The sequence below is a fragment of the Emydura macquarii genome, unplaced genomic scaffold, assembly GCF_026122565.2.
Source record: "Emydura macquarii macquarii isolate MOO-44397 ecotype Brisbane River unplaced genomic scaffold, CSIRO-AGI_Emac_v2 contig_1876, whole genome shotgun sequence".
In the NCBI taxonomy this organism is placed as follows: domain Eukaryota; kingdom Metazoa; phylum Chordata; order Testudines; family Chelidae; genus Emydura; species Emydura macquarii.
The window spans coordinates 17,008,137-17,022,828 of record NW_027132013.1 but is presented as its reverse complement, the minus strand read 5'-3'; the positions used below and the strand labels follow the sequence as shown (position 1 = coordinate 17,022,828).

At 46.0% G+C, this 14,692-nt stretch overlaps 1 protein-coding gene across 5 annotated transcripts in view; it reads left to right on the top strand.

Annotated features, from left to right (window-relative positions):
• The window catches only part of ACTN1 (actinin alpha 1), a 138,140-nt gene that overhangs the window by 57,608 nt on the left and 65,840 nt on the right, over positions 1 to 14,692 (top strand). For all 5 annotated transcript variants that reach the window (XM_067557810.1, XM_067557809.1, XM_067557806.1 and 2 more), the window contains exons 2-3: positions 1,550 to 1,664; positions 11,969 to 12,088. In XM_067557810.1, the coding sequence (XP_067413911.1) occupies positions 1,550 to 1,664; positions 11,969 to 12,088 (235 nt within the window). The remainder of the gene's footprint in view (positions 1 to 1,549; positions 1,665 to 11,968; positions 12,089 to 14,692) is intronic.

Genomic DNA, 14,692 nt, shown 5'->3' with positions numbered 1-14,692 from the left:
CCTCCTGGGTTGTTTACATTTATATAGATAAGTGTGAAGTTATCAGTTTATAGACTGGAAAGGTTTCTATTAGTGGCCTGTTGAATAGTCACACTTTGTGAAATGAATTTATTAATATTTGGATAACACCCATGCAGGAAGTTGTTTTTTTACTCCAAACAATCTTTTTGGTAGACAGTTGCTGCTTTTAGGGTTGGATGCTTTTACTCAACTAGTTAGCACACTGTCTCACTTTGAACTTGAGGTATTTACATTTTCATTTCTAAGTTAAGAATAGACATGCCACATTTCTGGCCCTACGTATATGCCACTTCCCCTTTGCAACCTTACAGCTAGTAAGGAAGAGATTTCCAGGCAATCTGTATTACCACGTGTTCAAAATGTTAATCCTAATTTAGGTCTTTCTCATAACTAACCACATAATCATGACCACGGGTTGAGGATGACAGAAAAATTTCACCACAACTGCTGACCAGACCTTATCTGTGGTTATGCTCATTCCCATGAGAAGCCCTACATTCTGACAACCTGTGATTATTTAAGACCTAGGGCATTTCCCAAGAGAGTGAGGGTGTTCGTGTCCAGGCACAGCTGGAATTTGGATAAATGTGTTCCGTGGACCTAAATCCCTTCTGTTGTATAGTATTGCTAATTCTTACAGAATGGCGGCTATCTTCTATCTTAGAGGGGGCTGCCATGCCTCCCAATCAATGGTCCATTGACAATCAGGAGACCACAGAAAATTTGCTGGTGGCTTGTCACCAGGTGCTTGATTTTTTTTTCTCTTTTCCAGCTACTATATTGCTTTAAAGGCAGCAAAAACCACAATTATTTGGAAAGCATTTACTCTTCAACATAAGCAGCTGCTGCAGCTGCCATAATGATGTTAAATAACCATGAACGTGAGGTGAGGTGGTCTGCGTTACTATGAAGCAGAGAGGGGAGAGGCCACAAGACCAGTCTATTAAGATGTTGCTCACACACTTTGAGAAGCTCTGCTCTGTGCAGTCCCCATAAATGTGCAGGCTGTAGTATTTCCTAATGTTTTACTGATGAAGGGAAAGGTGGGTAAAAGAATGGTCCTCTGGTTCAAGTACCCACCTTGGAGTAGGTAGAACTGAATTATTTTTCTCTCTGACATACTGTGCGACTGAACGAATCATCTGCGGCCAAGAGAGGTAAAGGGGAGCTGTGAATGCCTAGCATTTATGAAGATCAGATTCAGGTGTCTCAAGATGAGCACCTAAAATTTAGGGGGCTGTTAGGAGGATTTGACATCCTGGAGCCCTGGATTGAGTAGTTGTTCCACGTGTGAATACAGTACTAATAAGAGATTGGTGGGAAGGGCTTTGCAGACCTTGTGTACTGGCTCTAGTGCTGTGCAGTGTCAATGCATCAAGTGATGTTCAAACTAATTGTGGCTTGAAAGTAACTCAGTGTCTGAGCATCAGTGCTTTGATTCTTTGGATTGCCTTTCTGAACCATACATAATATGGCCTCTGGGAAGATTACCGATTGCTCTTTTTCTTTTCTTCTCTCCTGGTTCTAGACTTTCACCGCATGGTGTAACTCTCACCTCCGCAAGGCCGGCACGCAGATTGAGAACATAGAGGAAGATTTCAGGGATGGTCTTAAACTCATGTTACTTCTGGAAGTCATTTCAGGTGAGAGTGATTCTGTTTGGATTTCAGTGTCATTAATGTTGGCAGCCCAACTAAATATATTCAGGACAGCATGGGCAGTGATGGTGGAAGCTTTGTCTATGCTGCCCTTCCAATGTGCTTGTCCCTGATCTTCAGTGTGCTGAGAGCAAAGCTCAGGTTTTATGGCTTCTGCCCACTATCCAGAGCCATTGCTCTTCTCTCTCTGTCCCCTCCTGTCAGCAAGGAATTGGAATGAATTTGCTGAATTGTCTTTGTAAAAACAACCCCCTTCCCCCTCCCAGATAAGTATCACAAAATGAAAATGCTTCAACGCTTTTCAAAACACAACATTTTGGGGGGTTTTTTTCCCCCAAAATATTTTATTCAGCCTGAAACTAACTTTCTCCCCTCTATCCTCCAATTTGGCCACTGAACCAAAAAATCTGTTTGCACAGCTCTCTGTCTATCTGTGTGTCTGTCTCTCATACAATTTCATGTAAAACTGGGGATTTGATGCTTATCAACTTTCTTTTGATGGCTCCCTCAGCAGGCTTTCCATGCCAGCAATAATGGCCCTCTGTTTGGTTTGCTCCCTTCACCACCTCTTGCTCTATTTACCAATGAAGATGCCTTAGCAGGGACACTCAGACCTTAACTCTCCATCTAGTTTGCCAGTTTTTGTGCTCTGTAAAAACTGAGGACACAATCAAACCTCAAGTTCTCTTTCTCAAGATGCTCGTTTTAGAGGTTTCAGAGTTCAAAATGCTACTGACTTGGAAGCTAGGAATTGGAGTTCCATGGCACATACTCTTTTGTAAGAAACTAGCTGACTGAGTCATCTGCTTATTTCATTTATTTACCTTATTAGTGAGCCCTTGTTCACATGCAGGGAAGGAGCTGAAGGTGAGATGGTAGATGTGTACAGACACTGGTATTCACTGCAGATTGCTGAGGCTAAAGGGAAGGCGAGGGGATTGAAAGATGGCGGGAGGATGTGTGAGGGGAACTCAAGTGTGTTTAACTTAAAAGTAACCAATATGACTTGTAGCTGTCACCACCCTGTTTGTTACATCCTTGTCTCCCATCAGTAATCTTCCCTTGTCCCTTTAGGGCAAGGACTATGAGTTCCCATATATGCTGGAAAGCCAAACCATTGAGCATTGTAGCATTTAAATGTTGTAAGTGATCCTGTCTCTAGCAGTGTGTTCCTGAGGGCTGTGGTGCCCCAGTCTGCCTCTAACAGTATGTCTCCCCGGCAGCTGGGAGCGAGCATACTAAGAATAGCAGTGTAGCTGGGAGTGGCATGGCTGGCGGCTCAGGCTAGCTGCCCAGGTACATACCCGGGGGTGTGCAGGTGGGTTTGTACTCACGCAGCTGGTGTAACCTAGCATGTCTGTCTACCCATACGGGAAAGCACGCTCCCAGCTGCAGTGTAGACACACCTTAAACGTGTGGTTGCGTGCTGAGCATGGCACGCACTGCATGTGCTCCAAATCACTCTGTTCTACAGGTTGAGGCCCCGGATAGTTCCCATAAACACTCATACTTTTTGAGTATGGGCAGGATTCCTTTACTAGGACTGTGAGAAACTAAAAGGTCCAGTTACTTAGGCACAGTTACAACAAGAGAGTAACCCAGCCCCAGGAATGTAAATGTTAGGGTCTCACTGGCTGGGCCCCTCCTCCACACTATCTTGCATGTAGGCTGATGCTCTGCATATTCGCCCTCTAACTGGGCATGTCTTCCTGGCTCACAGCCTTCCAGTCTCAGCATCTGAGCTGCTGCCTTTGGCCTGCTGTCCCTCTTCTTTTACAGCCCTGGCTTTCTCCAGAGTCTGGTCTCCTCTGAGCTCCAGCCTGCCCTTCCGCTTTCTGTATGCGGGGGATTCTGGAGCTCTCTACTGGCTAGATTTTCAACTGGGTAACAGTGCCCTCCACTGGCTAGATCCTTTCCTTTGACCAGCAGGGCTGGCGAGAAGGTGCCAAGTAATGAGCCAGTTGACTCAGTACATTCATACTAGGCCAGGTCAGCTCTGCTGAGAGCCATGCACGGACCTGAGCCTCTCCATCTGTTAGTCATCAGAACTGGCCACAGGGTGGGGTAGAGTCCCTAGTAGCACAGCTGCCAGAGAGCAGGGGTGCAGGAGGGGGAGGGCTATTGGAGGTGCTGTGGTAAAATAGGGCGTCTGTGCAGATTATCCTAGCCTCCAATGGATCCACCAGATTGGGGTGCAAAGGGGGCAGGCACGTATGGGTCCCTCTCCAAACAGGGTGATATGGGAGATCTCTACAAGGAAATCCTGAGATTTTTTTTTTTAGTAGAAAGTCTCTTCCTTTCACTTTTATGTTAGGAGGTGATGATCTGACCCTATTACAAGGTTTGCCCTGAAAAACAGCTTTGCCACCAGGCATATATTTCCTACCTCATGCATTCTCTTCACCAACAGCTCCTGGCTTGCCATTCACCTTTTAAATAGGATGTTGTTGAGCCAAGCAAACTGGACTCAAAATTTAGTTCCTGCAAAAAAAAAGCTTTTTCTCCCTCTTACAAAAGACCTGACCAATAGAATTTTTTATTAAACAAATTCCACTACAAGCAGCTTTTAAGCCAATAGTTCCTTGCATTGTTTGGCTCCCAAATACAGGTTCTTTTGAGTGCTTGCTCATGTCGATTCCAAGTAGCTGTGTGTGCGCTGTTACATCCATCTGCTCTTGCTCTGCAAGCATCCCCTTCTACAGTGGTTTCTGATCCATTACCTGTAAATGGTTAACCTTGTCAGGTCACTCCCCTGCCCCCCAACCTTTTCCCCCAGGATTGGGGGCATGCCTCGTTCCCCCTGTCTTAAACCATGTGGGCCTTGTAAAAAGCCCATGCCCAGGAGCGATCCCCACATCACCTGTCTCAAGTGCCTCAGGGAGACCCATCAGAGGGATCGCTGCAAGATTTGCAGGGAATTCTGCCCAAGGGTGAAGAAAGAGAGGAACTAGAGACTAAAGTTTATTCTTATGGAGGCTGCTCTCCAGCCTTCACTGGAGCTGTCTGAGCCAGTACTCCGCACATTAACACTGGCATCCGTGAGAGACGGTGCTGAGGAAGGACTCTGTTGGCACCGTGACAGATCACTGGCACTGAGGGACACCTCACAGGTGTGGCACTGCTCCCACTCCCTTGTTCCGCAGAGGAAGCCGGCCCGGGGGGGCACTCGCCAATGCCCAAGACAGTTGGGAGTAAGGGCTCGAGTGGAGTGCGACCCATGTCTGGCCACTCAAGTGCCACATCCGCAGTACCGTTGACTCTGGCCCTGACAAGGGGTCCGTCGAGTCTGTTGTCCTTGGACTCCTTGCCCAGGGAGCTTCATGAGGAGAACCTGCAACTCCCCTCCATGCTGGAAATCTTTGAGGCAGCCAGGAACTCACTGGGAGCTCAGCACCGCCATCCCCTGCAAGGTGTGAGAGTGCTGAGGACACCAGGCTATTGGTACTGAAGAAGCGCCTGCTGTCCAAGGGGAAGCCGGCTATAATGCCTCAACCACCATTTCCCTGGCACCGATGGGAACTGTACCATCCTGGTCCCCAAGGAGCAAGTTGTCAGGCTCCGATTTGGAGTCCTATGCCTCAGTGCAAAGCCGGCACCAAGAGGGGGAGGCAACATCAGAGCTGGAAGCTGGTCATCTCTTCCCCACGCCTTGGCCACCTCACTGGCAAATGCCGGCCCAGTGGCTCTTTTGGACTCCTTGGGCATTCCACCAAGCCCAGGGCCACAATCAGGATGATCATTGGCCTCTGGGAGCAGACACCAATCTCCCCAAATGGAAGGATGGGTTGCTGGTCGGCAACGAAACTGGCACCGAGCACAATGATGAGCACGATTGAACAACTGGTGCCATGGGACCCCTGGGAGCAGAGGGTCTAGAGACTGCCCCAGTTAGGGCATCATCATTGTCATCCCTGTACAAGGCAGTCGCAGGGTCATCACTGGCACTGGTTGCAGAGGACAGCAGGGCCCACCAGGAGCTCTTGCAGAGAGTAGCGCAAAACCTGAGACTTCAAATCGAGGAGATCTCTGACAACACAGACCTCATGCTGGATGTATTCATTCCAGCAGGATTTTATTAACCCATCCAAGGTAGCCTTGCTGCTGATTAAAACCATATGTGACACGACAAAATCGCTATGGCAGACTCCAGCCTCCCTGCCTCCAACTGCAAAAAGGGTGGAGAGGAAATACTTTGTCCCCTCTAAAGACCATGAATGCCTTTATTCCCATCCCATTTCAGGTTGTCTGTGGTCATGGTGGCCAACGAGCGTGAGAGGCAAGATCGGCAAGGGCAAAGGACACAAAAAAGCTGGACCTCTTCAGGAGGAAGAGGAGTCCCCAAGTAGAATACAAACTCCACATTGCAAATCAGCAAGCAGTGTTGATTATGTACAACTTTAACTCCTGGGGGTCCATGCTAAAGTTTGCAGAGTCTATTCCATCAGACTCCAAGGTGGAGTTGTTTACAGCCTTCGTTGAGGGAGACAAGACTGTTGCAAGGGCCTTGCTTCAGGGGGCTTTCGATGTGGCGGATGCAGTGGTCTGTACAGTGGCCTCGGCGGTAGCAATGCACTGGAGCTCATGGCTACAAGCAAACCCAGGATTTCTCCTTTGAAGGCCCCGCTCTGTTTTCTTAGTAGATGGACTCAAAACTACAAGTCTCAAGGACTCTCGAGCCATCTTCAAGGGCTCCATACTCCAGCACCCCTAAGGAGGCATTTCAAGCCTCAATCCCTGCCTCAGTTTTACCAGCCTCAACCGAAGCAGGACTATAGCCGCAAGAGGGGCAGAAATTATAGGAGGAAACCCCCTCAGCTTTCCACCAGCCATGAGGTGGGTCAGGCAAGAAGACAATCCTCTAGCCCCCAACGGAACTTTTGAGGGTGTGCCTGAGTATGGCGTACTGACCCATGATTTGGATCCTCCACCTCTTTTTTTTTTTTTTTTTCCCCCCCTTCTTAAACCAGTTATCTCATCCTGGATCATGTCATGCATCAGGATGTGTTATGACTTGGCAAAAAGACCAGTCCCAGCTCTGACAGCTCACGTCAAAGGCACAAACATCCTCGACAGCATTCCTTGCTCAGGTCCCGATCCAGGACATTTGGAAAGCCGTAACGTGGTCATCTGTCCACACCTTTGCAGCACACTACGCCACCACTCCGCATGCCAGAGATGATGCGGCTTTTGGTAGAGCAGTGCTGCAATTCGCAAGTAATTGAACTGCGACCCCTTATCCTACAGGTCTGCTTGAGAGTCACCTACTTGAAATCGATATGAGCAAGCATTCTAAGAAGAAAAGACTGTTACTAACCTTCTGAAACTGTTGTTCGTTGAGATGCGTTGCTCATCCAAAACCCATCTACTCCTGGATCAGAGTTAGCCAGCAAGAAGGAACTGAAGAGGTGGGGGGTTGGCCTATGTAGGGCGCCCCAAAGACACAACTCCGGTGGGCTCCAGAGCCGACCTTATGGATATCACTAGGGGGAAAAAACATTCCGGCAACTGAGCATGTGGCATGCACACACCTACTTGGAATGGACACGAGCAATGCATCTCGAAGAACAACAGTTACAGAAATTTAGTAAACGCCTTTTTGGTCTAGCACATGAAAAAGTGTAAGTGACGATATTATTTTAATTGGCTGAGAGAAGTACAGAAAAGTAAAGCAGCAGTACAAACTAGAAAGAAAAAAAAAAAAAAAACCCTTCTCTTAGTTCTTATAACCTATGAGGAGGGACGAGTTCTTACAGGGACACTGTTATTTGAAACTTTGGTCCAAAATCTAATTTAAAAAACATATATATTCTAAGTCTAATGGAAAGGTCTTCAGTTCTTACATTTTTTCCACTGCAGAGTTATTTTTAAACAAATATCCTGCTGTAATGTCTGATTAAAACCAGCTTCACTTTTGCATAATGAAGGTCATTGTAAACAAGCTTGAGAAATTCAAAAAGAAAGCAGCTAAGAGTGCCATGTACTTTAGCCTATTAAAAGTGAGAGAAGATTTTAAATCTAAGATGGAGGTAGTAATTTAGATAAAGAAACTTATTTACAATGTAGGGTTAAGATGAGAGTGTCCCTCTTCTTGATTAACTGTTGGATAAAAAGAAACAGGCCTGCAATAAATAATAGAAACAATTATTAAAATGATTTTATTCCCAATTTTTTGTTACTGGGGTGAGGGGGGAAGAGTGCATTGAAGTAATCTGCTGCTTTTCCCCCTTCACCTTTTGAAACCTTTTTTAAGAAACAGCCCATCTTTCTTTAATGGGGCAGAAGAGTTGATGAAAAAGTTACTTCTCTCTTTTTATCCCCATTAAACATAGTGATGAGTCTGATCCTGCTCCCATTGACTTAAATGGTGCAGGATTGGGCCTTAGCAGTGGACTTTGGAACATGAACTGAACTGAGTGAATAACCACTAATGAATAACTTGACCAATAATTTGCACTTTTCTCTCTGTGGATGTTTTACAACTTGCTAAAACTAGTTCTGAATGCAAAACCTCTTGCAATTTTTTGAACTTTTGGTTCATTCTCTGCAATTTGGATGGCTCTGCTTAGGTGATTGGTGACATGTGACCAATCTAATTAGGTTTCTGGTATGAATACTTACAGAAAATAACTTAAAATTCAGTTTGAGAGTTGGAGTGGTTTTTTGTTTTTTGTTTTTGTTTTCTATGAATGCCAGTAAAACTAGATCATGTGACCATTCACAGGAAGCCAATCAAAAGGGGCACAAATATACCTGAAGCAAACTACTTCAGAAGAACGTCTTCCAAAGACTTTTCTAGAGTATTCTTCAAGCTCTACTCAAGTCAGAAGTTGGTGTTTGCTGTGAGATCCAGCCCTACCCGAGTAGAGGTTACTCTTGCTCTTGCCAAAGAGCTGAGTTGCTTGCTGTGAAAGTGCATACACCTCTTGAGTAACTCCTTGTGGCTGGATGCAATATTGCAGTTTTCTCGCCCTGGTGCCTCCTGCAGTCTTCCAGCTAACCTTGGTGGGTCTTTAGAGGCTTGGCCCTCCAGCCAAGTCAAAGTCCAAATATTAGAATCCAATAAACAATCTATTTGCCCTTGCTAAGGTCTTCAGCCCCTGCTCTGCACCCTTTAAATTCAGCCCTTTGTTCAGGCTCCCCAGTAAGCCCTGCCCCCTTTCAGGGTTTGACACTTTATCTGTAGCCAGTAAGGGAACCCAGGCCCACACACTACTCCAGGTTTCCACCCAGAGACTCTATAAGCAGCAGCCATGTATGGTTCGATTCAATTAGCTGCTGCTTCTTATCTGGGTCTCTTCCTCCCTGGCCCCTTTAGCTTCACCTGTATCTCAGGGTTAAGGTTCTTGGGTTTGCAGGGAGAGAGAGGACCTAACAATGCAAAATACACCCAGAAAACAAACTCTGGTTGGCCCTCAAGTTCGTGTGGTCAGAGAGGAGCATCTCTCTGGTCCCAGCCAGAAACTGACCTGTTAAGCCCTGGCAGCTCCTTTTATCTGGCCCAGCAGCCCTGACTGGCTGTTGCTAGCCCCTTGGAGGACCAGGTCTGTGTGGTTTTCAAAACTGCAGCTGCAAAGAATCCTCTCTAGGCAAGGCTGGAGGGCCCACCTTTGCTGCTCTTTTTCTCTCCGCTTGCTGCTTCTTGGGGTGGGGATAGTAGGACTGCAGGGCCCCCAGCGGGGAGCCGTAAAGGCCAAATACATCCTATACGCTTTACTTTCTCTACCTTCTTATAAACATTTAAAGTGTCCACCACTGTGATAGCAGAGCATCATTACATGCCGTTAGAAGCACATTCTATCTCTGGAATGGAGAGGAACTGTGCGTCATGGTTGCATGTAATTGCACTTGTCCACCAAGGATGCTCACTTGAGGCTTCTGGCTCCCAGCAGTCACTGCTCTTGGGCAAAGACTTGCATCTCAATCACTTCGGACTGGGGATTTGAAGGCTGCACAGCTGCCTGCCTTACACTGATATATCCCTGCAAGCCAGACTGCCAAAAAGGCCAGCATCTGCACTTTGCTTTCTCTCCAAGGGCTAGGACAGGTGTGTTGCCAGCAGCTACAAGTTACCATGCAGCTCCTTCTAAGCAAGCACACTTATTCTTAAGCATTACAGAGAAAACATAATGGCTTATTTGCAGGCTAAAAATCTTACCAGAGACCACCACTAATTCTGACCTAGGGCTCTGGTAGGTTTCAGTCCTTCAAAACCCATAACTGGGCTTTCCTAATGATCACAAATTCATATCCATCTTTCCAGAACCAGAATGAAAGCCCCAAGTCAATTCAAGCACAGGTTGTTTATCCAAAAGTCCTTTCTTTGTCTGTTGGTCTCTGGAGAATTCACTAAGAACCAGAATGTGCAAGCCCCCCAGGAGGTGTCATAACTTGAGTGATTTGCCTTGATCATCCCCTACTGTTTTCACTTCCTGGAGAAGCTGTGGTAACCCACCCCCTCCGGAGTGCATACAATCCCTGGTCCATAATGATACATAAACCATTCATTCATTTCCTACAGTATGGCCTCCCAAAGACATTGCAGGAAGTCGCCCTTCTGTAGGCTTGGCAGGATTTGATTTTAATCAATAACTGTTGGTAAACATTGATTTCAACTGACACACTGAAATGGTTGAAAAATATCAGTTGGTAACTGTCAGTTTGCCTGCAGGGTTCAGGTGTCATCAACCATGCAGGCAGCCCCTGGCAGGTAGCCACCAGAGTGAGGGGGTGTGTGACAGTAGAGCTGCTGCGGGCTTCCTCTGCTGTCTCAGGGCTGGTGACACCCAATCCTTCAGGGACAAGTTGCAGTGAGGGGAGGCTGCAGTCCTGATGGGGCAGAGCAGAGACCATTGGGCGGGATTGCAAGGAGGAGGATGAGCCCCCAACAACAGGGGAGGCCAGCCCACTGCTGCCCAGTTCCTGCCCAGGGACAGCTTCCATGCTGCCAGCTGGTGAATGATGGGTGGAGCCATTGACTCCAGATCCCTGCAGACACAAGGTGCAGAGAAGGCTGCAGTTGTGGCTAGCCAGTTAAAGCAGAGACACTGCCCCCCTCCCCCCACACACACACCCCTTCCAGCCAGGACTGCGAGGAAGAGAAGTCATCCCTGGCTGTGGAGGAGGCCACCCTGCAGGTGAATAAATCTGTACCTGGGCAGGAGCTATTCAGCAAATTGGTGGCCTCCCTCACAGCTGGGGCCTTGTGCTCTTTGTGGTCACAGCTCTCTGCTATGCCCTGCCAGGATCCAATCTTTTCCTGCACCTGGTGCGTACAGGAATTCAGCATCCCTGGCCCCTCAGCCATGCTGGGAGCCCTATGCAGTGCCTCTGTCATGGCCCTACTCACTCACTCACTCACTCACCAGCCAGGAGCGTGGGGGCTGTCTCCAGGCAGGAGCTGTTCAACAGCAGCAAGGTAACTGGGGGCTCATCCTCCTACTTACAGTCTTGGCCAGTGATCTCTGCTTTGCTAGGCCAGGATAACCGAAGTCTGCCCCCTGCCTTGAACCCAGGGGTCTTGGGTCCCTCAGCCACATAAGGAGCCTCCTGCAGCCCCGCTGTCAGCACTGCCCTAACCCTGACACTACTCTGCAGAACTGTAAAAATCAAATTCTCCCAAACCTATCTTTGCTGCACACCGCTTGCAGCTCATTCAGTTATAAAGCTGCTGACAGCTGAGAAATTTTTGCTTCCTGGTGTATGCATACATGGTGATTCAGCACCTCGCTGTTCAGAGCTTACGGAATGATGGATCTCACAAGTATCCTAAAAAAGGCAGGGCTTGGGCTCATCTGATCTTTGGCAGTAGTCAGTTCCATGGCAGAGAGTTTTCATGAGAAAATGCCCTGCCCTTTCCAGAGTTCAGATCCTGACCAGGCACATAGGGAAGCAAGTTTTGGGCACAGATCAGATACTGTAACTTATGGCTAATAGGCACCCCAAGAGCATGCATCAAGGCTTATAGCAAGTGGCCTACTCCAATAAGTGTCTAAGAGATGGTAATGGCATTACTCTCCTGCCCTCGAACAGCCTCTCAAGGGTGCTCTTTGTATTTGATGAGGTTTTGTTGGCAGGAGGGTTCAGCAAAGTGCATCAATTATTAGAACTCTGGGGAAGTGACCAAAAAGATCATGTTCTGTATCTTCACTGCTGAGGGCAAGAACATGGGTGACTTGGATCAAGAGTCAGGGCTGTTTTATTTAGATCTTCCTGGTCGAGCTATTGGTGTAGAGAATGGAATGGAGCAGTTCTGAATTTGTATTGTATTTTTTTTTTTCCTTTCTGGCTAGGTGAACGTTTGGCTAAGCCTGAAAGAGGCAAAATGCGAGTGCACAAAATCTCCAATGTGAACAAGGCCCTGGATTTCATTGCTAGCAAAGGAGTGAAGCTAGTGTCTATTGGAGCAGAAGGTAAGGAAGTCTGTGCATGCCTCCAACGCTCCAAATCTGCGGGGGGAGGGGAAGGTGATGACTGAGTGGACTGCCAGTGCAGTTCCAGCGTTGAGGGACTGTGGGCATACGGTCACTTTTGCTTTTCTTGCCAGTTTCTTCATGCATGTATTGTGGCTCTCCTGCGCTGACTCGGTAGTTAGAGATGCTGTACATATTTCATGTGTGAAAGATGTTGTATGAAACAAAACTGTTCCATGCATGTTTGGAATAGGGAGTTAAATACAATGGGGGCAAGATTAAGAAGTGGGTGAGGGAGAAAATATTCCTTCAGATGAGAATGGAAGAAGTGGAGAGACAAAGTAGCTGTTTTAGGCCTGGTCTACACTTACCTGGTGATTCAGCAGCAGTTGATGGGAGTTACGCAAGCTACGCAGAGTAGCTTGCGTAACTCCTGTTGACTGCTGTGCTTCCCTTCTGCGTGGCGTCTGCACTGCGCTGATGGGAACTGTGTTTCTATTGACGCAGCACTGCGCCACTTGAGGAGGTGGTTTTACAGCGTCGACTTCTGGATCGATTGAGCGGGTCTACACTGACCGCTCAATCGATCCAGAAGGGTCGATCTGACAGCGGCGACATACCCTTAGACAGTACTGTCTGTGGAGAAGGGGCTTGGTCTAATGGTGGGGAGATTGTGCAGAGGCCAGAGAAGGGTGGATTGGTTTTGGTTTTTTTTTAAATCAGATTTTAATCATGATTTAAATCAACAAGCAGGAAACATTGATTTAAATCATCAGTTGTAATTGTGTTTTGCATTTGTACTTTAGTTATTTTCCTAAAGAGAGGCTGATTCTTATTGGTTGGTAACAATTAAAAGGCATTGATTTGCAACTAAAATAAACCCTTTACACTAAATTTGGTGATGCTTTTTGCTAATCATAGAATACACCTTCATTTAAGCAATTGTATAGCTTTACTTATTTATTCAGATTATTAATGTTTACTTTTTTACTATGTTAAAAAATGAATGATGCAGTTCTTATTTACTTTTATTTCTTTTTTACTTGTGATTTGTCAATCTCTATTTGGATAGAAATTTAATTAAATGTGCACATTAGTAGCATTTCATGAAATAAAACTACTGTAAATGAACTAGATACACAAGGGGAAAAACTTTATCCAAAAGTTTGTCAAAACATGTTTCGCATTTAAAACTAACTGATTCATTAAAGGAAGTAAATTGAACTGATCGTTTTTGGTTGCCGTGTCCTTCAAGATTGTAGACTAGTATATCTCACACCTAGTTTTTATTCATAGGTTGGGAGAGGAAGCAAGTTTTCTTTCTCTTTCATCTCCCACTTGGTTTCTTATCTTTGAATGGACTGGTCATTAAACTGAACTAGTGGAAGAAATTAAAATGAAAAAAATATTCTGTCTGCACCTAGAGAAGAGGCTACTGCTGTCAAAAGCTGATTTAGCACTTCAGCAAACTCTTTTTTTAGGAACTTAGCTGTGACTTCCACCAGTTCAATGGGTTGACTTTCTTTAAAATCTTGGAGGCAAATAAGTACTGCTTAATGCTATTTTTTTGTATATGATTTAAATTATTTTATAGTATTTTATAGATTTATAGTAAATTTAGTCTTTGACATAGGCAATCAATTTCAAATTTAATTTTAGATTTTTTAAAAATATAAATCTATTTAATTTAAGTAAAAAAAAAATCCAATTTCTTAAATTTGTTTATCCATCACCCCCCCCCCCCCAGAGGAGGGGAAAAAAAAAAAAAAAAAAGCAAGTGGTAGAGGAGAAGTCCGTTAAGCTGGAACAGGTCTATGGAGGATTTTAAGAACAGTGACAATCTTTAAAAATCGGATCCTGCTCATGCTACTCTAGATGTGTGAAGCTGCAGTCTGTGCATGCTGGTGTCTGGAAAGCTGAGATGTGGGGAGACTATAGAGAGGCATATAAAGAGGATTTCAGTAGAGGGAGGCTAGTACTGGTGTAGTTGACCAGTACTTGGTGTTGGCTCACTCTTCCTTAACCCACCTTGCCTGCGCTCTTAACTCTGAGTGTTTTCTAAGCTGTTCTTCTTGAGTTCAGAGCCACCTCTAACACAACCAGAAGGATGGTTCTAGATCTGAGAGAGTTCCAACTTCAGTGAAAGGAAACTATGAACAAGCCAACTGATCTGAAGCCAGCTCTAGGAGTAGTCAGCTTAGCACCAGAGTTGCTATAGACACTGTTAGGGAAAACTGCAAAACAGCTACATTTAAAGGGGGGGAGGGAGGGGAATGTGGCTTGGTGCTGTGGGGAACAACTTCTCTGTAATTTCCCCCATTTCTGCATTTTTCTTCATCTATTGTCTGTTCAACTATATGAAGGTAATGCCTTCTGCTTAATTCATAAGGCAAGAAGCCAGAGTCCTGAGTATGTTGCCCAAGACCCCACAACAAACCTGTTGCAGAGCTGGGAAAGCTATTTAGCCCAAAAGTCCAGTCATATGGATGCTCAGTTTGAGTCATTGAAAGCCTGTTTGGGATTTTTTCCCCTCTCCCCCTCAGAAGTGTTGAGCATGCAGCAGCTCCCTCAAAAGAGATGATATATTAGAAATGGAAAAGATAC